At 55.6% G+C, this 25,242-nt stretch overlaps 1 protein-coding gene across 1 annotated transcript; it reads right to left on the bottom strand.

The window, feature by feature from the left end:
- Nucleotides 1-821: 821 nt before the first annotated feature.
- On the bottom strand, nucleotides 822-23,333 carry PLBD2 (phospholipase B domain containing 2). Its single transcript, XM_086681760.1, has 12 exons — nucleotides 22,982-23,333; nucleotides 16,417-16,510; nucleotides 13,478-13,636; nucleotides 11,493-11,593; nucleotides 11,063-11,277; nucleotides 6,456-6,553; nucleotides 4,542-4,702; nucleotides 3,819-3,914; nucleotides 3,491-3,562; nucleotides 2,693-2,845; nucleotides 1,959-2,121; nucleotides 822-1,736 (listed from the first exon to the last, which is right to left on the bottom strand). Exons 1-12 carry the CDS (start codon nucleotides 23,269-23,271, stop codon nucleotides 1,569-1,571), a joined length of 1,770 nt encoding a protein of 589 aa, XP_086537886.1. The 5' UTR covers nucleotides 23,272-23,333; the 3' UTR covers nucleotides 822-1,568.
- Nucleotides 23,334-25,242: the final 1,909 nt, after the last annotated feature.

The following is a 25,242-nucleotide window of genomic DNA, read 5'->3' as shown; positions in this document are numbered from 1 at the left end:
CATTGAATCCCCAAGGTCAGGGTGAAGCTTGAGACCCCCCCGGAACCCCTCAGGACACGATGCGGCTCCCTCCGCAGAGTCCCACCCAGCCGAGCAAACAGCAGGGGCTGTGAGATTCAGGGGAGAGTGGGGACCCCACCCCAAGCCCGCCCGGGACACAGGCCCATGCCCCGATTTCCAGCCAGGAGGGGCACACATGTATCTTACAGGGGACGGAATACCAAGGAAGGGCTGGAAGAACAGCATACCAGCAGCCCCCGGGCCGCACAATTCTTCCCCCAGGGGCCAGACTGCGACTAAAATAGCGCTCAGTTTAAGAAAACCTGCCCAGAACACTGGATTGCTTCCAGCCTCCACTGTCCCGCCTGTGTCGGCACAAAGCCCCCAAAAGAGGCGAGGCAGACCCCTCCGCCCACTACAAGAGCTGAGGCGCTGAGGGCTGGGGTCCACCAGCCGGCTAAGGTCAGAAGGTGACAGGCTCTGTTTCGTCTTGTGTAGTACCCCACAGTGGAACTTGGGAAAGTCTTGTTGGCTCAGAAGGCCCCAGGACAGGACCCAGAACAAAGTAGGTGCTCAATGAACATCTGGATGGATGGATGGATGGATGGATGGATGGATGGATGGATCTATGGATGGGTGGCTGGCTGGCTGGGTAGGTGGGTAGATACAGATAGGAGGGTTGGCAAATGAATAAATGGATAGGTGGATAGACAGAAGAATGCACAAGAGAATGCAAGAGTGGATGGTCTAGAACCCAAACCACAGAGGAGAAAAGGCAGCAACCCAGCTTTCCCCACTGCCCCAAAAAGCACAGCACAGGGGCCACGGCCTCTCATTTAATGGCAGCACAGCCTGCGATTTGGTTCCTACAGCAGGGGAGCTGTGGGCACGGCCCAGAGGCCAAGGGCAGGCCCAAGCTGGGGGGCAAGGGGCAAGAGGCTGCAGCCAACGAGGCCAACGAGGCACACTCACACCCCCGCAGCCACAAGTCACCAGAAACTTTGGTTTTTGTTTGTTTTCAAGTTTCTGTCCTCAGGGAAGCCGCCCAGGAGGGAAACCAGGGGGCTGCTTCCCGAGGGGGGCAGGGGCGGGAGGTGGCAGGACGGATGCCAACCAGAGGCAACGCCCAGGTCTCGGGGCCGAAACCCCACAAGCTCCAGAGCCACCGGCAGGAATGACACCAGGAGGCAGGGACCCAGACAGTCCCCCGCTGCCCCAGCAGGGGCCCCGAACCCCACCCGAGGACCCCTCCCAAGCCCTCAGGAGGGGGCAGCATGAGGACAGGGCCCCAGGCCGGGGGAGAGAGAGAAGCAGACAGGGCAGAGAGAGAGGTGCAGAGGCAGGGGACAAGGGCGGCACTCGCCCACTTACGGAGAGCGAACGAGTCAGTGCTGGGCCCCGGCGGGCCTCGTGTCCCACCTAGGAGACGACCCAGATGAGAGTAACCCTGGCAGACCCGGGTCCCACATCTGGGCACAGCAGGTGACGAAGCCCACGGAGCGGGCGGGTGGGACGTCGGGGCAGCGGCCTGTGGTGGCCCGCGGGGGTCGGTGGGGCCGAGACGGGGCTCAGTCCCACCGCACCTCGATGGGCGAGAACTTCCAGAGGTCGGGCTGGCCCATGTGCAGTAGGCCGCTGAAGGGCGAGGCGCTCCACTGGAACGGGGGCAGCTGGTCCCACGTGGGGCCACTGGCCGCCACAAGCTGAAAGGCCTTGGCCAGGGCCATGCTGGTCACCTGGGGGCCAGGGCAGAGGCCGCTGAGCACCAGCCCAGGCCGGGCCCCGAGCCGCCCCAATCCGGAGGGCCCCGACCCCCGGCCCTAACTCTGACCCCCACCGCAGCCCAGCGCCGACCCTGCCTCCTGTCCTGCCATCCGCTTTGACCTGAGCCGTCACCACCGCCCTCCCCCTTCCTCCCCAAGCCCACCCCAGCCCCCAGGCCCAGGGCGGGGCCGTACCTTCACATCTATGCCCCCGTGGGAGCGCTGCTGCAGGGCCTGGAAAGGGTAGGAGCCGTTGGCCGGGTTCAGGTCGGAGCGGGCCGAGATGGCATTCTCTGCGTTGGCCTGCGGGCTGCACGCTTTGCACAGTGACAGTGGGTCGTGCAGGAAGTCGTTGTACCTGGATGAGGGAAGGGAGGGGGCATCAGTCGCGCCGGGAAGAGGGGGCCGAGGAGGGGGCTGAGCTCCCCGTGGCGGCAGAGCCCCGGGACAAGCCACCCGCCCTCAGGTGCCCGCTCCCCCCCCTCCCCACCCCGCCGCCCGGGCCTCCCTCACCCCTGCACCTGCCCGCGCCATGCTCAGCGGCTCGTCTCTGCTCAGGCCGCCCCCAACCCCAAGCCGGGCTAGATGCCCCATCCTGCCCCCTTCTGGCATCTCTCGGGGCTCCGCCAGCCCGAGCTCACGCCCACATCGGTGCGCACGCCTGACGGGCTCCGCGCCTCCCACGGCCAGGGCGCCCCTGCTCGGTGCGGGTTCTCTGGCACCGGGCACGGTGCCTGGCACGGGGTGGCCCACCCCACAGCTGCCCGGCACCCTCGCCCGGAACAGGACAGCGCCACGGGGCTCCCGCACCCGCGGCTACAGCTGGCCGCCGCCCCGCGGCCCCCGGGCTCGCCGTGAGGGTCACACAAGGGCCAGGAAAGCGCACAGGAAGCCCCCACGGGACTCGGGGCTCCCGCTGCCCCACGCACCGCATAAGCCGGATCATGGAGTCCAAGTCGTGCACCAGCGACTGGTTCCGCCTGAAGATCTGGGCCCGGGGGCTCCTGTCATAGGAGAACCAGTCCCCGTACTGGGCCACGAGGGCCTGCATCCCGCTGGCGTTGAACACGCTCTCAAAGTACCTACAGGGCACAAGGAGGGTCACTCCCGGCCTCTGACCGCGCCGGCTGTGGCCCGGGAGGTGGGGGGGGGGGGGGGGTCACTCCAGAACATGATCACTAACAACCACGACAGGACAGCAACAACGTCTTCTGTTGAGGCCGGTGGGGGGGGGGGGAGAGGGGGTGCGGCTTGGTGAGGTGACCAAGCTGAGGCTCTGCAGTCCCAGAGACATGGGTTCAGATGCCGACTTCGCCACTGAACAGCTGTGGAAGGCACCTCAGGAAAGGCAGGCATTCGCGCAAGGCCTCAGTTTCCTCATCTGTGACATGGGAACAGTGGCCGTGGCTGCCGGGAGGGGGTCGTAAGCGTCAAATCTCTCGTCTGGCAGAGGACAGAGGGCCAAGAGGTTGCGGCTGCGCAGCCTAGTTACAGGACACACGGCGAGGGAGCCACCGCAGGGGTCGGCACCTGAGCCGGGCCAACCCCCACCACCCTGCCGTGGGTGCACACCTAAGCCCCCAGACCGGCAGGGCTTTTCTGGCCAAAGAAAGGGCAGAGCGGTTTCTCTGCTCCACGGGTTGAAAAGATCACGCACGGAAGACCCCTGGCCAGCCCGGAGAGCTGAGCAAGGGTGAGGCGGGTATGGGGCAGGGGTGGGGACATACGGGATGTTGTAGCTGGCCCAGTAGGTCTTCTGGTAGAGTTCCGAGGTCTTATCGGCCACCACCACCATGCCCCTGGGACCGAGAAGAGAGACGGGGCAAGACTGGTGAGGAAAGGAGCACCTGTGGGCGCTGCCCTGCTCCAGAACCCCTGATGGCTCCCCACTGCCCCGGGGTAGATTGCGTCCTGAATCTTCCCCTCTCCCACCTGGCCTTCCTCAGATGCTCGCCTTCCCACACCTTCCCACACACATTCCAGCATGCCTCCAGACCTTTGCCTAGGCAGTTCCCTCTGCCTGGAACACCCTTCCGTCCTTCCCCCAGTACTCACGGGATCTGCTCCAGGACGGTGAGCACCCTGCTCCGAGGGCTGGGCCCGCCGGGGACAAACGCCTTGTAGTCCACGATCATCCACTGGTTGTTGTACCTGCCGTGCCCAAGGAAGAGGGACTGAACACACCCTGGGGCCACCGCCCCAGTGGCCCGCGGAGTAGGGACTCATGGGGTGGGGGTGGGGTGGGGGAAGTCCGGCCGTCTGATTGTCACCCTGACGTTGCAGCTTGAACAGGTGTCGTCAGCTCTCATCATACCGTCTGCCTGCTCCAGAGGAATCTATGGCTCCCCAGTGCTTATTGGAACAGAAGTCAATTTTTCTGCCCAACCTTCCAAGGCCCTGCAATGTCCAGCTCCAGTGTCTCTGGCTCACAGGCCCTCATCCACGCATGTCCCCTTCCTCACACAGCCCTTCCCTGTCCCCAGAGCTCTCATATTCCAGGTTCTCTTCCTGGCCTCCCTCTTAGAGCCTGTCCCTGGATAGAAGAGCCTGCAGGAGAGGGGCAAAGCCCTTCCTTTCCTGAGCCTCAGTTTCCCTAAATATAAGACAAGGGAGAAGACTTTAAGGCACTTTCCAACTCCAGGAAGAACCATGAGGGCTCTGCGGAGGGTGTGGGGTATGTGGCCCTGGTGCCACGTCAGGTCCCCGGGGGCGTGACTGTTGGGGGGGGGTCGGTCCATTTCGGGGATGAGGAGGCCACAGTGCCAGAAGCCCACTCACGTGCCACTGTTGAACTTCTGGAAGATGTCCGCCCAGGCGTCCCCGTCCAGGGCCAAGCGGTTGGCCACGACATTGCGGACCCACTCCAGCACAGAGTCCTTGGGCTGCACGTACTTCCACAGGGCCGGGTTCCTGTTGCCGATGGTGGTCTCCAGTGTCACCTGTGGGACAGCAGAAGGGACGCTGCACTGAAGGGCCACCTGCCTTACGACCGGGGCACGCTGCCACCAAGTGGCAATGCTGCCCCAATCGTGGTCCACACGCTGGTTATTCACAGCTTTTGGAAACCCCGGGTCCGGGTTTGGGTGCGCGTTCCTCACTGGTTCCTTGGCTGAGCGCCGAGGGGGCTTCACGATCACGCATCCAGCTTTGTCCCGGAGAACAGCCCCCGACAGAGCCCACGGTGCTGCTCCTGTGGACCCGCTCTCCCGACCCAGTCGGTCAAATCTTTCCCCAGAGAGACGGCATCCCATTTCTACACCTGCCTTGCGGTTCTGCAGGGCAAGTCGGGGGGCTTGAGGAAAACGCGGCAGGACCTCTGATGCCCCTCTTTACTGAAAGGTAAAGTGAGGCCCGAAACAGCCAGGGTCACGGCTGGTAAGCGGATGGGCCGAGATTCCGTCACCGAACTTCCGGCTCTCACACCAATCCGTGATAGCAACGCCCGGGTGGGAACGCCTTCTTCCGCTCCTCCCACCCCGTCCCTTCCTTGTCCCTCGCTCTACTGCTCTTAGCACCCAAAGCCACTGCCAGAACTCGGACCGGCGTGGCCCGGAAAGCCCCGGAGGGCGGTTTCCGCTCTCGGGGCAGGGGAGCTCTGAGCCGGGGGCGGGACAAGGGGAGCCGGCAGACTGGGCGCGGAAAACAGTGCATCTCTGTCCCCACCTCCACCGAACTGACACTCGCATCTCCTTCCACTGGCAGCTCCCCGTGGCACGAGTGGCACCTGAGACCGTCACCAAGAGAGGTCACAGACGTCTGCCCAGCACGCGACAGGGCGGCACCTCGCTCAGGGTATCATTTCTGCGCCCCGTTCCTTCTACGTCACGGTGGTCAGGCCTTCAGCGCGTTCAGCAAGCGGCACGTGCACAACACGCAGAGGTTCCTTACGCGGTATTTCGATCAACGCGTTTCAGCATAATCGGTTCCCTTTATGATCCCTTATGTTCTGGCTTATGCGTTTAAAAACGTTACTCTGAGAAGGGGGTCCACAACCCCCTCGCCTGCCAAAGGCGTTCGTGGCACAGGAACAGTCAAGGACGCTGCTGGAAGGTTAATTGCCTGCCGGGGCACCTGCCAAGGAACTGGATGAAACCTTCTCAGTTGTCCTTCCCCAGACTGTACCCTCCTTTCCCCACCAGGACTGCGGCGAGGGGGTCCCCGCCCCCGCGACCCGGCTCTCTCGCGCTTCCTTCCACATTTAAGGGAGCTAAACCCCATGCTTCTCTCAGAAAGCAACAGGGAAGGAAGGAGCCCCTCCCCGCCGCCCCCCCCCCCCCCCCCCCACTCCAGGAACTGGCACCTTCTGCGAGGAGGGTATTATCTTAAAGCAATGTTTTTTCTCCTCCGCATGTTGCAATCTCAGGGCTCAGGAACAGATTTCTAAACGAGTCTGGACCCCGGCCAGGAAAACCGATTAAAAACAACGCACTGGAAACAACATTTATTCAGAAAACCTGGCCGGGCTAGAGGGAGTGTGCGGAAGGCAAGAGGGGAGGCAGCACGAGAAACAGCAAGGTCACGGTGGAGGGAGGGGCGGCGTATGCTAAAGGCACACGAACAAAACCGCAAACGGGCCCCCAAACCAGCGACGGATCGCCGAGGGAGTGATCGCGGAGCAGACAATGTGGAGCCCCGGCAGGGACTGGGGATCGGCAGCCCCGGGGAGAAAGGCGACACGAGAGGGACACTCACCAGCCCGCTGCCCACGATGTAGAAGTCGTCACAGGAGAAGAGGGTGCCAGGGTAGGATGAGAAGACCAGCTTGTTGCCAGGAGCCAGCGGAGAATTCACTGTGGGGGGGGGGGGGGGGGAGAGTAAGCCCAGCGGGGGATAGGGGTGCAGGTCAGATCAGCCCATCCGGGGACCCCTGCGCCCCCGCCCAAGACACAGAGCCTCCAGATGGGGAGCAGCAGGCCTCAGGGGGGGCCTCCATCCGTTCTGATGTGTAGCAAACCATGCCTTTGCCGTGTGTGTGTGTGTGTGTGTGTGTGTGTGTGTGCGCGCGCGTCTGTGTGTGCATGTGTAAAAAGGAAAGCCAGTAGCAAAAAAAAAAAAAAAGAGATATATATATATATACACACACATTTCTTTAAAAATATATTTCGTTTACTAGAACGCTTTGGCTTTCCTTTTTAAGTTTTTTTAGTAACAGTTTAGTTTTGAAAGAGAGAGAGGGAGAGCAAGGGAGGGGCAGAGGGGGAGGGAGAGAGAGAATCCCAAGCAGGCCCCACGCTCAGCACAGGGCCCGATCTCACCATCGTGACATCATGACCTGAGCCGAAATCGAGTCCGACGCTTGACTGACTGAGCCACCCAGGCACCCCTTGGCATTCCACCCCCCCATTTTGTTTTTGTTTTTTTTTTTAGTTGCAAAGACCTGTTGTAAAAATGATAATTCAGAGGGCAAAACCCAGAAGTCTGAGCACACGGGCTTTGTTTTTGTTTGTCTTCCAGCTTTACTGAGATACAACCGATGAATTACTGAGATATAACTGATGAATAAAAGTTGCCTGTATTCACTGTGTGCAGTGTGATGGTCTGATGCATGCACACATACACACACACACACACACACACACACACACACACTGTGAAATGATGCCCACGGTCAAGCTCTGGAAGGCACCCATCACCTCACATAGTTACCATCTCATGTGGGTTAAAGTACTTACGGTCTACTCTCCTACCAAATTTCAAGTGTCACGACCCAGTTAACCTCGGATCCCCAGAACGGAACGGAAACTTTGTGCCCTTGGCCAACGTCCCCCTGCTTCACCCTCCCCCCCGCCCGTCAACCACTCTTCGACTCTCTGCTTCCACGCTTTAGGATTCTACCTATAAATGAGATCATACAGTATTTGTCTCTCTGTGTCCGATATATTTTACTTCACACAATGCCCTCCAGGTTCGTCCATGTTGTCGAAAGTGGAAGGGATTCCCTTTTCTTTAAGGATTTAACTTCCAAGAGTGCCAAGGTGAAGAGCGTCTAGCCCACGGCAGTACACAGTAGGCCTCCAATCAGGGGGTGTGTATATGAAGTTCTAGAACAGGCAAAACTAATGTAATGGAAAGGCGATCAGGGGTGTGGTTGCCGGAAGGATAACTACACAGGGCACAAGGACCTTCCTGGGTGACGGAAGTGTTCTCTGCTTTACTGAGTGGCGGTTACATGATGGCCTGTGTTTGTCAAAACCCATCAATATATATATCCTACACGTGTGTTTAAACTAACCATCAGTAAAGTTAATACAAAAAAAAAAAAAAAAAAAAGCTCAGTCCGGGATGTCATTTATGACCCATCAGAATGTCAAAAATGGAAAAAAACCATAACACCCAGTGCTGGCAAGGTTGAGGGGAAAGCTGATACCTCCCAGCCTTGTGGACAAGTGTAAACTGGCCCAGCCACTTTTGGAGGCAGTTTGGCTGCGTGCATCTTGAGACTAAAATGTTTAATTATCCAGTCTTTTAACCTAGTGTTTCTACCTGGGGGCCCACTTGTCTTGCAAACACCAAAGACCTGGAAGTGGCCCAAGACCTCAACTAAGAACTAGTTTAAAGTTTAACATCCAGCAGTTAGAAGGTGGACTGAACATGGCAATTATCAAAACTTCTCCAAGGCCAGGGGCGTCTGGGTGGCTCAGTCAGTTAAACGTCCGACTTCAGCTCAGGTCACGATCTCGCAGGCTCCGTGCTGACAGCTCAGAGCCTGGAGCTAACCCTAACCCTAACCCCTAACCCCTAACCCCTAACCCTAACCCTAACTTTTTAAAACAAACTTTTTAGGGCAGTGAAACTCTTCTGTATAATACTATAAAGGCGGATACGCATCATCGTGCATTCACCAAAATCCGTACGACCATAATTTTCAGACTGAACTTGAATGTAGGCTAAGGACTTCGGTTGACAGTAACATACGGATATTGCTAGATCAACTGTTAACAAATGCACCACACCAATGCAACATGTTTATAATAGGAGAAAGGAGTGGGAAGGTATATTGGAATGCTCTGTAATAGCCACTCAATTTATCGGTAAACCTAAAGCTTTTCTAAAAAATAAAGACTTCCAGGGGCGCCTGGGTGGCGCAGTCGGTTAAGCGTCCGACTTCAGCCAGGTCACGATCTCGCGGTCTGTGAGTTCGAGCCCCGCGTCAGGCTCTGGGCTGATGGCTCAGAACCTGGAGCCTGTTTCCGATTCTGTGTCTCCCTCTGTCTCTAACCCCTCCCCCGTTCATGCTCTGTCTCTCTCTGTCCCAAAAATAAATAAACGTTGAAAAAAAAAAATAAAAAAAAATAATAAATAAATAAAAAAAACATAAAGACTTCCCAACAGGTGCCATCCTCAATAAATTATATTTAATATAAATAAACAAATTAAATAAATAAAATAAAAATAATAAAAAATAAAGACTTAACCAAAAAAAAAGGTTCATACATACACATTATAAAGGCATCCAAAAAAATCTAGACGATCCAAACCAAAGTGGCAACAGGTGTCCTTTTAGGAGGGGTCTGGAATTTGGGAGAAGGGTTTCACGGGAGAGATGTATTTCTTCACCTACATTGCTAGAATTTGTGTCCGCACAAATGTATTCACATGTTACTAGCATAATACAAATCAGTTAAAGCAAATGGAAAAATAAAGTATATTTCAGTCTCGGAAAAAACATAACCAAATAGTCTCCGAAATGATCTCCCAGGGGTCGTGCGGCATTCAAAGTGATTGTGATTCTATGTGAATGTTTTATTGTATTTTCCAATTTTCTGTAACATGTGTATAACTTATGTAGGTTTTTGTTTAAGTAAACTCTGCTCCCAGCGTGGGGCTCGAACTCACGACCCTGAGATCAAGCGTCGCAGGCTCTCCTGACTGAGCCAGCCAGGCGTCCCCTTACGTAGGTTTTTTAAAAAGACATTACAGTGTTCACAGATCTACAGCAACGGAAAGGAGAGACCTATGGCCGCAGGTGACAACATGGACGAGCCCGACAGGCATCACGCTAAGCGGGAGAATTCAGACACAGGCGAGCACATGCCGCGTGTTTCCACTCGCGTGACGTTCGAGATCAGGCAAACCTCGTCTATGCTGTAAGAATCAGATGGAGCTTATGCTGCGGTGAGGCCAAATGTGGGTGCTGCACCCAGGGCCGTTCAAGCCGCAAACATCCCAGCTCTACACAAATGACACGCACACTTCTCTGTATACGTGTCAGTCAATTCAGACATTTACTTGAAATTAACGGGCATTAGGTTGTTTCCAAACCATTATGGTAGTTGACATCCTGGTACCCGGGCTCTGTGCAGGAAGTCGCAATGTTTCTCTAGGGACAGACCCGAGCCAAGAACTGCTGGACCATGGGAGAGACAGATTTTGAATCTTATTAGAGGCCGGCTGGGCTCGTCTTCAAAGAGGCAGCACCAAGCCCCAGTCCCGTAAGCAGAGGAGGGGGGTGTATGTTTCCCCACCGCCTCGCCACCTCCTGGCAACATTTGATTTTTAAGGGTCGCCAAGAGGGAGGCACTGCGAACATGTGACAGTGGCTACCTCGGGTGGGGGGGGGGGTTGCGGCGCTGGGGCCGGGGATTGGTGGGAGGGGAGCCACTCTGGGGCACTTGGGCCTTAGTTGCAAAGTTTTCACATTGGACAGGAAGAACGTACTCGCACGCTCCTCACGCAGCTGAGCATTTGCGCAAATGGCCGTCATTCTTCCTGATCTCGCACCCATACCGTCTGCAGTGGGACCCTCCAATTCCTCACCTCAGACAGCAGGCTCTGCTTCCCCACCTCTCATATCTGAGCGGGTCACTTGACTTGCTTTGAGCAACGGTTTCAATCGGCCTTCAAGAGGCCTTCCACGCTTCCCTGCCCAGATGTCACACGAAGGAGCCTGCGCCGGCCCGGCCGCCCGAACACCCAGCTGACGGCCAAGCCCCAGACGGGCAAATGCGGCCGTCCCACCTCCGCTGACCGCAGAAGCGTCAGGGACCCGGCCACCATCACCCAGGCCTGCCTGGCCCCGGATGACAAAACCACCCGGCTGACCCACGAGCACAAGTAAATGGCTGGGTCCCAAGCTTTGGTTGTTTTACACTGGGGTTGACTTGTTACGCAGCAACAGGTGACTGACACACCTTGTAAAGTACGAACTAAAAAGAAACAGACGTGTTAAAAATGAGACGAACTCTGAGGGCGGCCCCGCGGCGTGCGTGGGGCCGAGGCCCGCACCTTCCGCCCACCCTCCAGCCCGCCCCGCGCGCCCACACGCGCCCACGCGCACAGATACACCCGCATCCACCCACCTTGGGGGTCTTCCCGGAACTGGAACCAATACTTCTTGATGATGCGCAGCATGTTCTGGTAGGAGCTCCAGGTGTTGTGGGCGATCAGGAGGTCACTCTGGCCAGGCAACAGCTTGATGAGGGCGGAGCACGAACCAGAGCCCATGACGTGCTTGCTCTTGGTCTTGTTCAGGGCTGGCTCTAGGTCTCCCAGGTCCCCAGCAAGCTGCAACAGGCTGGGCAGGGCCGGGCACCAGAGGGTCACCGTGCCTGCCGGGAGTGCACTTACACACCCCTTTCCCAGAGGAGGAAGCTGAGGCTCTGGAAGGTGAGCTGAGCGGTCCGAGGCCGGGCCAGGCAGCGGCAGAATGGGCACTGGAACCCAGGTCTGTCTGACTATAAGGCGCGGGGCCCTTTCCCCTACCCTGTCCACTCCGGGGGTGGCACTTACAGGAACCCCAAGGGTTTGATGGTGAACCTCCCAGTCGGAAAGGTCACACTGCTTTCATAGCTGTCCTCCAGACCCTTCAGCTGCAGGAGGGTCAGCCGCACCTGAGGGAGGGGCAGAGGGAGGGTGAGGCGGTGGGAGGGGCTCTGGTCTGGGGATCCAGACAGAGCAGGAGCGGCCCAGGTGCACCCTCATGGCTCCAGCCAGCCCTGACCCCCCTCTTACCCAGCACCCACCCTTCCTGCCATTACTTACTTAATTATATGTCTCTTCCCTGCGCCAACCTAAATCACTCCCACTTAAGAGCCCAGTTCAAAGCCACCTCCTCCAGGAAGCCTCCCAGCCAGCCCTGACCCATTGTCAACTGCTCCCAATTCTGAGTTTAGCTACTGGCTGCGCTGCTGCCTCAGGGCATGTGTCTTGTAACTGACTTCTCCCCATTGTCACTGTCACTGTTCTATAACCAGGGAGATCATCACTGTGTCCCCCGTAGGGCCTTGACCACGCACCTAGCATCTGTAAGATGGATGGACAGATGGGCAAAAGGCTAAGCTACACAGACAGACAGGCAGGCAGGACTGAAAGATGGATGGGTGGCCACTAAGTTATGTAGAAGGAAAGGAAAGAGAAGCAATCGTCCAGATGGATGGCAGGGTGGACAGAAGGACAGATGTCTAATCAGGTGCATAGACTGGATAGGCAGACAGGACAAGACAGACCCCTTCCTTCATCTATAAATATTCAACAATCCCTTACATATAAAGCACCCACTATGTGCCGGCCCTTGTGCTGGGCACTGGGAGTATTTTGGTGAACAAAGTAGATGTGATCCCTGCCTGTCCTCACGGGCAGTGGAAGACAGACTCTGAGTCCCTCACTAGAGCACCACAGGGAAGTGTGAGGACCGGACAGAGGTGAGGGGTGGGGGGCGAGCCAGGCAGAGGAAGTGCTCTTGGCAGAAGGAGCAGCGGGCCACAAGCCCTGAGGGAAGAGGAGGGTTCAAGGAACCAGGAGGTCAGGGAGGCTGGAGCACAGAGCGTGGTCAGCAAGAGACGAAGCTGGGGACAGAGAAGGTGCAAAAGGTGTGTGGGCATGATCCCCAGGGAACAGGGCAGCCCCTGGCAAGATTTAAGATGGGGAGAGAGGGCAGGCATGAAGGAGCTACAGATGGACAGACTCACACTGACAGGTGCTTCAAGGACCGATGGCCAGGGAGAAGGTGAGGAATAAAGCAGACAGGGTGGCTGGTCAGACAGACAGCTGGGCAAGTGAATGGGAGGGGGCGTAGGGGGGAAGTGTGCAGATGGGTAGACGGTGCACAGGGACACAGACAGACAACCCAATGGGGCACATCAATGGCGGGAAGGGTGGGGCTATAATGGGTGGGGGTAACAGATGGGTGACAGGAAGAGAGTGAAAGATGGGATAAGCTGGTGGGTGGTAAATGTGTGGACAAACTAGACATACAGAGGGCGGGGTGGGAGGGAAGGATGAATGGAAGATGGACAGATGGGTAGACAGGTGAAAGGGAGAGAAGGAAGGATTGAGGGAAAAGGAAGACAGAAGGTAGGGAGGGAAGTATGGCGGGAGGGAAGACTGGATGGCTGGATGGAGAAGTGGCTGGGTGGGTGGGTAGATGGGTGGATGGATGGATGGGCAGGTGGATGGATAAACGGATGGGTGGGTGGGTAGGTGGGTGGGGAGATGGCTGGGAGGGAGGGATAGAGGGAAAGGGAAGAAGCGAGGGAAAGAGGGAAGACTGGATGGATGGACAGACAAATGGAGGAATGGACGGGTGGCTGGAGAGGGAGGGAAGGAAAGAGGAAGGCCTGACTGATGGAGGGAAGGATGAAGGAGAGAGTGAGGGGAAAGGGCCGGCGAAGAGGGGTGGGAGGCCGGCGGTCAGAGCAACAGCACCCACAGCAGAGTCAGGTCCCCAAAGCAGCCCCGCCCACCGCCCCGCCCAATGGGCACGGGGCCACGCCCACCTGATGCCAATAAGCAGAGCCCTTGTTCCGCTGCATCTGCTCCTGCATCCACTCCAGGTTGGTCTCCAGGAAGTTCTTGAGCTTCTCGCAGTAACCGACTTCGTACTCGAAGGGGCCACAGTAATTCACCACCGTGTTCACCCAGTGCATATAGATGAGCTGCAGGGCGGACGAGGTGATCGCGGGCCGGGGTGGCGCAGCAGGGCTGCTCCCCTCGAGGAGGACCCAGCCGGCCCCCCACTCGGGCTCCGATGCCTCGCCCCCACCCCAGCCTCCAAAGAGCCGAGGCGCCCTGGGAGGCCCCCTCCGCACCTTTGCTCTCCTCCCCCCGCCCCGCTCTCGTCCCTTCGGGGGCCCAGAGCCTCTGGCTGCCTCCCTCCTTTGAAAGCCTCCGCCGTTCAAAGTCTGTTCAGACTGTGCCTCTGAACAGCCTCAGACGCCCAGTCTACGTCCCCATTCAGTCAGCTACTGTTTACGCACCTACTGTGTCCCCATCCTAGGCCCCGAGGACACAGCAAGGAACTTACAACCGACATGTGGGCAAGAGAACACGTGCCCGTTCAACCGGCCCTCAGAGGCCCTCCACACCCCCGCTGCTCTGATGTCACACGAGCAAGCCTGGACCACCTTCCTGGGAGGTTAAAGACCACGCCGCCCCATCACCCCCGCTGGCAGACAGCCCATCCCCAGGCACAGGAATGAGGCCATTCTAGGTCACCCGGCTGCCCTGGCTGACCTGTCAGCTGACTGCAGAAGCCCGGGGGAGGCCGGCCAAGATCAGCCAGACCTGACCTGGAATCCCAAATCCACCCAGTGACATTCCAGCAGGGGGAGGGAAGTCCCCTAACTTGCAGCGCGACGGAGAAGTGGCCGGTTGCCCGTAGCCAGCACTGACAGCACTCTGCGTGACTCAACACGGTCGAACCCCACGGCAACTCCGTAAAGAAAACGCTACCGTGAGCATCCCTACTTTGTAGCTGCAGAAACCGAGGTACAGGCGTGCGAGGACCTTACCCGAGGTCCTCTAGGTAATGAATCAAAGAGTCAAGACTCGAACCAGGGGAAGGTGTAGATGGACCCCCACTCTGCGTTCATCTCCCTGAAATACCCTCACATTCTACTCAGCCCTCGAGGCCTCGGTAAGATGCCACCTCGACCATGCAGCCTTCCCCTACTTCCAGAAGCATTTGCCAAGCGCCTGGCCTACACCAGTCTCTGGCCTGGGTGCAGGGGACACAGCCTGGGATAGGACGCAGTGGCCAGTCACGGGAAGCCCCCCGGGCCAGTAGAGGAGGCAGCAGAACCTCTGGGCAGACAGAGGCGGGTCTGAGCGCTGGCTTCCCTGCTGATGGGCTGTGTGACCCTGGGTGAGTAATCTCCCCTCTCTGGGCCTCGGTGCGGTGTGCAGGATCAGGGAGAGAACGCGGGCAAAGCCCCGGGCACACGTCTTGGGGATTCCTTACAGGGGAGCCCTGTGGCCCTGCCCCGGCGCTCCTGGCAGGCTACGGGCCCCCCGAGAGATGGAATCAGGTCTCGTTCACCACCGAGCGCCCCAAGCAGCACAGGCCCGACCCAGCGTCTGAGCAGCCCTCCGGACATCGGGATCCCAGGAGGGCGTCCCAAAGTGCTGCTGGGGTATCACGACGAGGAGCGTGAGTTTCACAAAGGAGTGTCCCACTGCGTGCCGTCGTCTGTCGCATGCTCTTCCCTCTCGCCCCCGAGGACCTGGACGCAGCTCGGCGGCTCACTCCTTATCAAGGCCCTGTCATCGGCTCCCTGCCACTGTAGCACCATCTGGGCACTCACGCGCCAGGGGCGTTCGGCTGTTGCCACCTTAAGGCAGTTCTGAGCCCCTCAAGCGCGTCCTCGGGTCGCCCCGGGCACACCCGACGACCGGGGCCTCTGGAACCCCGGGCGTGGGCGGCCTCCGCTCTTTACTGCCCAATGATTTTCCAAAGCGGGCTTCACACCTCCACCCACGCGGGGGGCGGGGGGAATGGCTGTCACTCCATAGCCTCACCTACTTGTGACACCCGCTGACTTCCGAAATTTATGAGCGCCCTTTCACAGCGCCCCAAATCAAGTAAAGCAGATTAGTAGGTATGTTGCCTGGGGATTCATCACATGAAGTACAAGCAGGTCACCAGAAGTAAGAGAGGGGAGATAATTCGGGTGTCCGTCCACGGGCGAACAAATGAATGAAATGGGCTCTATCCACACGATACAGTATCACGTGGCCACAAGAAGGAGCGAGGCTCGATATACTTTAGAACGTGGATGCGTCTTGAAAACATGACGCCGCATAAAAGGAGCCAGACACAGGCGACCCCTCGTTCATATGAAACCTCGCTAACAACACGCGAATCTACACAGGAGGTAGATGAAGGGTTGCCCGGGGCTGGGGTGAGGGAGAGAAGGGAGGTAGGGGCACGGGGTTTCTTTCTGGGGCGATGAGAATGCTCTGGAATTTAGGGGTGACGGTTGCACAACCCCGTGACTAGACTAAAAACCACTGAATTGTGCATTTTAAAACAGTGCCTTTTACGGCATGTGAATTCTATCCCCCGTATAAGTGAATGCATGAATGGAAGTCACATTTAGGGTGACGGGTGCCTCTGGGGGCGGGGGCTGGGCCTCAAAGGTATCAGTAACAGCCTTACGTTTTAGTCTGGATGTTCGTTGGATCGTTGTGCTTCGTGACTGGGGACACGTTACGTATATTTTATACGCATCAAACGGTACCTGGCGTTAAGTTTTCCGAGAACGCACGTGAGCCCCTGCTCCCCAGTTAGGTGGAGGGCTGGGGGCAGAGGCAGGGGAGCCCCCTCTGCACACGCCTCACCTCAGAGCCCTTCAAAGCTCCCTGGGGGACACACTGGGTGGGACGGGAGGCAGGAGCCCCGGGTCCCCCCCTCCCCGCCCCCCCGGTCCGCTCTTACCTCCTCAGACACGGCGGCCTCCACCACGCCCGCCGCGTAGGCCTGCAGGCTGTCGTTATAGCGGCCGTTCGTGCGCAGCTCCAGAAAGGCCCATCTAGACGGGGAGGAGAGGGGACACCTGGTCAGCGCGGGGACAGATGCAAAGCCAGCCCCCGGCTGGGCACACGGCCATCTCTAGCGGTAAACCCTGAAAAACACAGTGAGGAACGGCCATTCACGCGAATGTCCATCAAGAGGAGTGCTGGGTCAAAGGGCACATGTTTTTTTCATTTCAATAAACACTGACAAACATCTGTCCCCCTCAAAGCCGTACCAATCCACGCCCCACCCCCCACAATCACGTCAGCCAGCGTCCGGTGAGGGCTTCCCCTGTGCCAGACGCTGTTCCAGTCACTTTTTTTTTTTTTTTTTTAACGTTTATTTATGTTTTTGGGACAGAGAGAGACAGAGCATGAACGGGGGAGGGGCAGAGAGAGAGGGAGATACAGAATCGGAAGCAGGCTCCAGGCTCCGAGCCGTCAGCCCAGAGCCTGACGCGGGGCTCGAACTCACGGACCGCGAGATAGTGACCTGAGCTGAAGTCGGACGCTTAACCGACTGAGCCACCCAGGCGCCCCTGTTCTAGTCACTTCTTATGTACGAACTCATTTATCCTCGCGACCCTCCTACAACCCTACCAGGTCGGCATGGTTACCCCCACCCCCCATCACACAAGAGGAGGAAATTAAGGCACAGAGTTATGTCACTTCTGCGGGAGCCTGTGCTACTGCCCTCGCCCCCCGTATCTGTGCCCTCTGCTGTGCGACTTTGTGGTCCCTCCCACCAACGGCCAAGCGCTTCCTCGCCCCATTGATTTGGGCTCGGTCACATCACAGGACTTGCTTTGGCCAACAGAACATGGGTGGAAATGACCGTGTGCCAGTTATAAGATTAGCCCTCAAGAGGCCTCCTTTGGGGCGCCCGGGTGGCTCAGTCGGTTGAGCGTCCGACTTCGACTCAGGTCATGATCTCACGGTTCGTGAGCTCGAGCCCCGCGTCGGGCTCTGTTGCTGACAGCTCAGAGCCTGGGGCATGCTTCGAATTCTGCGTCTCCCTCTCTCTCTCTCTCTCTCCCCCTCCCCAGCTCATACTCTGGTTCTCTCTCTTTCTCAAAAATAAATAACATTTAAAAAAAAAAAAAAAAAAGAAGGAGGAGGCCTCTTTGGTTTCTACTCGCCCTCCTGTGCCTCTGCTATTGACTTGAGAACATGCCCCAGCCAGCCCGCCGCTCCCAGAAACATGGAGCGGACCAGGTCCGCAGACCCACAGCGTGAAACAGAGCCGGCAAAGGGCAGAACCGAAATTCAATTCCAGGCAGGCTGGCTCCCATTCCCCCTGGGAAGCAGCATTTCCAAACTCTGACGTGCATCCGTGTCGCTAAAAGACCTTGTTCAGAAGCAGATTCTGATCAGGAGGTCTGGGGCAGGGCCCGAGGCCCCGTGTTTCTAACTAACAGGCTGCCTCGTCACAAGGTACACACTCCTGGCTGGGAATGATTCCTATCAATCTTTTCCACCTTTGCTCGGGCAATGGTCGAAAAATTCCATCGTGTTGTTTTCATTGTAATCCTTTCCTCCATTAAATTGCACTTGTCTTTACATTTTTATTGGTCATTTGTAGCTCTTTGGTTCACACGCTTTACTCTTTTCTCCCTTGTGTTTATCTTTGCTTATTGATCTGCGAAATTCTCTATGTCCACATTAGCCCTCCGCTTGTCACTAACACTGAAAATATGTTTGCATTTTCATTGATTTTTCGCTTTTGTTTTTGCCACACAGAGGTTTTCGTGTGTGTGCGGCCAAATCTATTCATCTTTTCCCGTGTGGTTCCGGATTTCATCCTTGCTCCAAGGACACCAAACTATTCACCCAGGTGACTTCTGTACCTAGGGGAGAAACGCTGGTTAAGGCAATTCCTGCGAAGCAAATGAGGGCTACGGGAAGGCACTAATGAGAGTGTGAGACAAAACAGGGCACAGCCAGGCTCAGCCGGGACAGCCTCATGGGGAGGCGGCTAAAAAGCCCCCGGAAGGGGTCCAGGCCCGGAACAGCTCAGCCCCAGAGAGGGCTCTGGAGAGGAAAAGACGATCAAAATGTGCACGCCTGATACTTTGGGCAAGCAAGCCTCGTTGAGAGCCTACTGGGTACCAGGCGCCAAGAAATGAATGACAAGCAGGCTCGGCCTTCCAAAGGCCAATGCAGGGGAGGGGGGGAGGGGTCGGCATGTAAACAGGTAATGACATAACAGGGAGACTGCTCTGATGGGAAGAGAGTGCCATGTGCTGACGAGATGTCAGAGGCAACGTTAAAAAAAAAAAAAAAAATTAGGGGAGCCTGGGTGGGTCAGTCGGTTAAGCGTCTGACTGTCAGTTTCAGCTCAGGACATGATCTCATGGCTTCATGAGTTCAAGCCCAGCGTTGGGCTCTGTGCTGACAGTGCGGGGTCTGCTTGGGATTCTCTCTCTCTCTCTCTCTCTCTCTCTCTCTCTCTCCCTACCCCTCCCCCGCTCATGCTGTCTCTGTCTCTCTCAAACTAAACAAATAAACCTTAAAAAAATTTTTTTTTAATTAGAGAAGCGCAATTGGTGGTCTGTGTGAAAGCGTTTTACACACACACACACACACACACACACACACACACACACACGGGCGCGTGCACATACCTATGCTTATACATAGGCATACATACTTAGGCCTATTTATGCACAGAAAGTTCTGGAAGAAAGAGCTAACCCTGGTTATCTCTGGGGCTATATTTTTACTTCATGCATCCTGTCTTAACTTTCTAGACTGCTGGGATTTTTACCACAAGAATTGCTTGTATAATAATTAATTACCTGTCTAATACAATTAACTACTTGCATAATAATTCCAAAAACTTAAAAGAGAACGGAAACAAGAAGCAGAAGCAGCAGGAAGCGATAGCCCCACCACCCTCCCCCCCCATCTCCTGGTGTGCGGCCTCATTCCAAAGGGCAACTGAGGTGACTCCATTTAGGTGGGTTGTATTCACTTTGCTCAGAAAACCCAGGTTGATGGGTTTCCGCCTATTTCCAGAACACTTTGCATGGAGGGAGTTCCCATTCAAGGGGCTTTGTTCTAAGTCACCAGATTTCAGGGCTGGAGCCCCTGAGGCTGATCTCTGAGGATCCCTCTGTTGCCACAGGCCCTGGGCCTAATCAAATGATTTTTTTTTTAATATGTATTTGTTTATGGGGGGGGGGCGGGCAGGGAGAAAAGGAGACAGAGAATCCCCAGCAGGCTCCGCGATGTCAGCCCGAGCCCAATGTAGGCTTCACCTCACGGACTGTGAGACCAGGACCTAAGCGGAAATCGAGGGTCGGCCTCTTAACCGACTGGGCCACCCGGGCACCCATCAAATGATTTCTTTTCCAAGGTTGTCACCACAGAGATGAGGCAGGCGAAGGGCCCCAAATGTCTCTGACAGTAAGGCAGACACTCGGCCTCATACTACATGTCCTTGCCCTTCCAGCCCCAGCTTCCCCATCTGTAAAACGGGGAAGCTTGAATTTGGGCAAACGGCCTCTAGGTTCCCTGTTGTGCTGACCACTTTGCCAAACTCTACCCCGATCCCCGGTCAAGAGAAAACCACTGACAAGAGAATTTCTGAAGCTTAATGTACCCATTAGACTGCTCTCTATTAAAGAACACGTCCCTTCTGCTTATTTGGCTCTAAAAGAGCTGATCTGTTAGGAGATAAAACTGACAGAGGTCAATAAATGCTTCTCTGTTTTGTTCTTAATGCACTCCTTCAACAAAAATAAAAAGTTGGCACACTGATCCGTTCCCTCTGGTTTTTTTTTTTTTTGTTTTTTCTGTGAAGTCTATGGGCCACACTGTGATTTTACGCTGTCGGTGCCTAATGCCTGACGATTCCAGGGTCTATAGAGGCCACGTTTGAGAAAAACCAGCCCATTCCTGTGAGATGAGCTGGGGGTCACAAATCTCCCCTGGTCACCACGCCCTGCTTTGGGGTATAGGGTACCCTGGGCACCCTCGGTATGTAGGCCACCCTACCTCATCTGGGGCTATCACTCCTTCCTCATTCTCGATGGAATATGATTATCTTTTCTGACTTCCAAGAACAGTTGGATGGTATTTATCCACTTCACAAGCTTCTGCTTGTTGGCTGGTGGATTTGGGCTGGTTCTCTGCCTCTTAACAGGTTAATTCCCTCTTATTGGTATTCTGTTCCTTTCCTGACTCCAAGGTGATCTGTGATTTGTATCAAGCAGCTGGTTGACAGAGGGGGGCGTCAAGGAAGGGGGAAAAGGTAAGGCTGGAGGGTTCAGCCTCCCCAGCACCAAGGTCAGAGCCAAACTGGCGAAGGCTCTGCCTCCTGGGGCAGCTCAGATGCCCACGCACCCAATCCTAACTGTTCCAGGCTTCACGAGGAGTATCGGTCCAAGGTCAGATACAGCACAACTGAGAGAGGGCAGACTATGTGGGAAGAGGAAATGGAATTTAGCCAGACAATCCTGTGGCGAAATCTGGGGGACAGAAGGAGGAGAGATCCCGAGTACAGGTAAACAAATGACGAGTCAAATTCCTGGCCTCCATCCTTGGAAAAATGAGACAGTCACCCACAACTCGGCGGTTCTGCTGATCGGGGACTAGGAAACCCCACATGTAGTGCGTCTCACCTCTGAGTTCTAAGAGGTTGTTCTGAAGGGCCTCAGTTTCCCTGCTTCTGATACAGTTCTCCCTACATCATGGTCCCAAGTGCTAAATGGGAAGACTGGACCGAAAGGATGCTGGAAAGGGGAGGTGAGAGCGAGAAGTACAGAAGAGACCTGGCCTCTTGCCTTAGGCCTCAGTTTCCCCAACTATAAAATGGGGCAAAGGGCACCTGCTCCTTTCTTTCACTCATTCCTTCTTTCAGTAAACAGAGGTGCTTTCTGTGACCCCACTGAATTTCCCCCCCCCATTCCTTTCAGAGGAAGGAATGGGTTCAGAGAGGTGAAGGGATTTACCCTTCACAGAGCAAAGGTCGCAGAGCAAAGGAGCTGGGCCTGAAAGACCTTTCCATCCGGCACAATCAAGGAAGTCCTCTCTCCACGTCTGTTTTCCAGAATTCAGAGCAACACAGCCCAGTGGGGGCCTCCTGAAGACAAAGCCCCCGCCCTATGCGGGGCCTCACCTCTGTGCCTCCTTCCTCGCCAGCATTCAGGCAGAGATTTGTCAGACCCTCTTGGCTTTGTTAGGGCCCAAAACACGTATGAGTCAGCAGAGAAAGTGTAACCAGATTCCAGAGTCACAGAGCCACAGAGCCCTAGTTCCTGCCATAGACTCTAGCCCACCCTGTGGCCTCCTCTCCCTGGGAGCCTTCCCAGATTAGCCCCACCCGCTGTGTCTGCAGCAAATCCTTCCTCACAATGTCCCCTCTGTCTACCGGATACCCTCCCAAGTCCCACAAAGCACCAGAATGGGGGTGTCTCCCACGTTCTGTATCTCCCCAACACCTGCAGGAATTAATGCATGCCAGCAAAGTGGATGGGGGCAGTGGGAGGGCAGTAGAGGGGAACTTAGGGTTCACTAGGATCCCCAACACAGCCTTGATCCAGGGCCTGAGCCCTGCTGACAAGGCTTTTAGGCAATTCTCCCCCGCCCACGGGCTCAGGTTTCGCTCCTGGCACTGTCTGCCTCCCCACTGAATCGGGACCCTCACCTTGCTCAGCTCTGTGTCCCCAAAGCCAAGTACATCAGGTGAGTGAATGTATGAATGAATGGGCACAAGCCCTGGTACAGGGCCTGAGAGGGTACCACTCAACCTCCCGGTGGAGCACATCCAAAATCTGAATCACAGAAATGGGAGCCCAGACAAGCAAGGGAGTCAGAACGACAGCCGGGGTCCCGGCGATAAGGACAGCAATCGTGACTACCAAGGACCGAGCACTTGGCTCCATACTATCTGGCCAAGCAAGAGAGGACCAGGAGAGAGGAGGGAGGATCAGGAGAGAGGACCGGGAGAGAGGAGAGAAAGGAGAAGAGCCCAAGCAAACATACTATCTGGGTCTATGTGAATTTAGGGACCTCGCGCTTTTCCCACTGGCCTACAATCTAGGCTCAGTCCCGCTGCCCTGGTTCTAGAACAGAGGCAGGAAGCTGGCACCCATGGGGTAAGCCACCACAACCAAGGAAGTGAGATGAGAGTTTCTCTCTTGAAGAGCTATCACCAGCCTTCGGGCCCAAGATGGGGGGAGGGGGGCGGCGCTCCGCGGACCTGATCCAGATGGAGTCACTGGGGCCTGGGTGGCAGGGATCTGGTCTCTAGGGTAACAGAGGTACTGTCACCTTTGGCTCAAGGCCAGGGACTGGTCTCCATGAGCTGAGAGATGCTGCATTAGCCCCAGGGATCCGGTCCGGATGGCTGTGCTGCAGTCTCAGGGGCGGGAAAAGTGACCCTCGGGGAGACAGGGGCCCGGTTCTAGGGGCGGGCGAGAGGCCCGGTGTCCATGCAACCCCCTCCCTCAGCGGGTCCCGCGCGGAGTCGGACCAACCCTCACCCGGTCTCGCGGATGGCGTTGGTGAGGTTGGCCCAGGCCACCGCGTCAGGGTGGCGGCCATCCACCAGTCGGAGCTGGCCGGTCTCGGCGTCCAGGAGCACCGAGCGGCTGCGGGAGGCGGGTGGGACCGGCCCGTCGGGCCCCCACTGGCGCCCCGAGATCGGGATCGCGCCCGTCAGGCCGCTCAGGAACAGCCCGACCAGCAGGGCCAGCACCAGGGCCAGCGCCAGGGCCCGCGTCAGCGCCCGGGCCAGGCGGCCGCCGGGGGAGCCGTACATCGGGGCCACCATGACGGCGCGGACCGGGGCACCGCAGCCCGGCTCACGTGACTGCACTCGGCGGCGGAGGGCTAGGCCGGCGCAGGCGGGGAGAAGGCGGAGCGCGGTGGGAGGCGGGGCTTGGACGAGCTCTTCCGGGGTGGGCGGGGCCCGTCTTAAAGGGCCCCGGCGCCCCTGTCCCCCTAAGCCAACTGCCTCGCTCGCTTTGCCCCCTGTTTATCTTTCAAATTGTCAAACCTTGAGAAAAGGTGCAAGCGTGGCAAATACCCGTGTGCCTGCCATCTATGGCTAATATTTTGTTCTATGTACTTATCTGACCCAGGATCCACTCCTCCCACCATACACAAACACAAACTCCTAAATGATGAGAACGTGATGTAAATAACAAAACCAGAAGTGGTGAAAAAAATATGGGTGAATTCCTCCATAGCTTGTGTGTGGGGGCGGGGGGGGGGGGAAGGCCTTCCAACTATGACTTAAAATCCAGATGTGATAAAAGATCAATACATTTGAGTACATAAAATCTTCTGTAACTTTTCCACGTGGAAAACGCCGTAAGCAAAGTCAAAAGACAGCTAACTGACAAAGAGAAAATACGTGCAACATATGTTATAGATAAAGGCTAATATCATTAATGTATGAAGAACTCTTTAAATGTGAAAGGGGGAAAATGTGGAAACCAGATAGAAAAATGGACAAAAATGTGAACAATTGATGAAAAAAGATGTAAAAATGATCCTTAAACTTATGAAAAATGCTCACTTCATTGGCCATAAGAGACACCCAAATTATAGCTACATTGAGGATAAAATTTCAATAAAATATACACCAGAAGTTTTGAGTGCGTGTAAAAACTGGGGAGATCAGAATAAGGTCTGTGATTTAGTGAAAAGTGATGTGTTCATGTCAAATTCCTGGCGCTGACCATTGCACTTTGGTTATGTGGCACGTTATCCTTGGGAGAAGCCGGATAAGCTGTACTACTTTTCAAAAAAACTTAAAAAAAAAACTACTTCTCACCCTTCAGATTAGAAAAACATGAAGAAGCTTGACAGCTTACGCTCTTGATGACTCTGGGGAAATAGACATGCCTACTTTGCTGGTAGATGTGTTAAATGGAGGGGAAATAGGTAATGTCTCAAAAAACTTCACTTGCGTTTACCTTCTGACCCAGCAATTCCACTTCTAAATATCTATGCATAAGGTTGTTCACTGCAGCCTTGTTCATAATTTTAAAATATTGGAAACACCTGGGACTCCTGGGTGGCTCAGTCACTTAGGCACCCGACTCTTGATTTTGGCTCAGGTCATGATGTCAAGTTTCATTAGATCGAGCACCACATCAAGCTCTGCGCTGACTGTAGGGAGCTTGCCTGGGATTCTCACTCTCTCTCTCTGCCTCTACCCCTACCACCCCCACCCCCACCCCTGCCCCCGCCATGCATGCAGGCCCCTTCTCTCTCAAAATAAATAATAAACTTAAAAAAATATTGGAAACACCCTAACGCCCATACACATTAAATTCATTTAGTAACTGGATCAGCTCCAAGATGAAGTACTATGCAGCTATAAAAAAAAAAAAAGAATAAGGAAATTTTCTATAGATTACTAACACATAGTGTTCATTGAAAAAAACAAAGTGTGAAAAAGTGTATGTAATATGCGGTCTTTTGTGTAAGAAAGAAGGGCAAATAACATTTACTTGAAGCTTCTAATTTTTGCAAAAGAAACACAGGAGGGATAAACTGAAAACTAATGAAATTAGTTTCCCAAGGAAGTAGGTGAGAAACGGGTGGAAGGGTTAGGAGAGAGAATGACATGTCCGTGAAGACAACTTTTTGTAGTTTTTTTTTTTTTTTTAATTCCAATAAAACAAAAATACAGTGTTCTCTTTTTGCATAGTTTTGACTTTGGGAAATGTGTTGATATTTTGTGTACTTTAAAAAAAATCCAAGTCTGGGGCGCCTGGGTGGCTCAGTTGGT

Source organism: Puma concolor, chromosome D3 (genome assembly GCF_028749965.1).
Source record: "Puma concolor isolate L17-30 chromosome D3, mPumCon1.1.hap2, whole genome shotgun sequence".
Classification (NCBI taxonomy): Eukaryota; Metazoa; Chordata; class Mammalia; order Carnivora; family Felidae; genus Puma; species Puma concolor.
This window is presented reverse-complemented; position numbering and strand designations above follow the sequence as displayed.

Coding starts and splice junctions, on each gene's coding strand:
- PLBD2 (XM_086681760.1), bottom strand. CDS start 23,271: ATGGTGGCCCCGATGTACGGCTCCCCCGGCGGCCGCCTGGCCCGGGCG. Junction 3,563..3,818: donor ACCGTCCTGGAGCAGATCCC/GTGAGTACTGGG, acceptor TCTCGGTCCCAG/GGGCATGGTGGTGGTGGCCG. Junction 1,737..1,958: donor ACGGGGGCATAGATGTGAAG/GTACGGCCCCGC, acceptor CCTGGCCCCCAG/GTGACCAGCATGGCCCTGGC.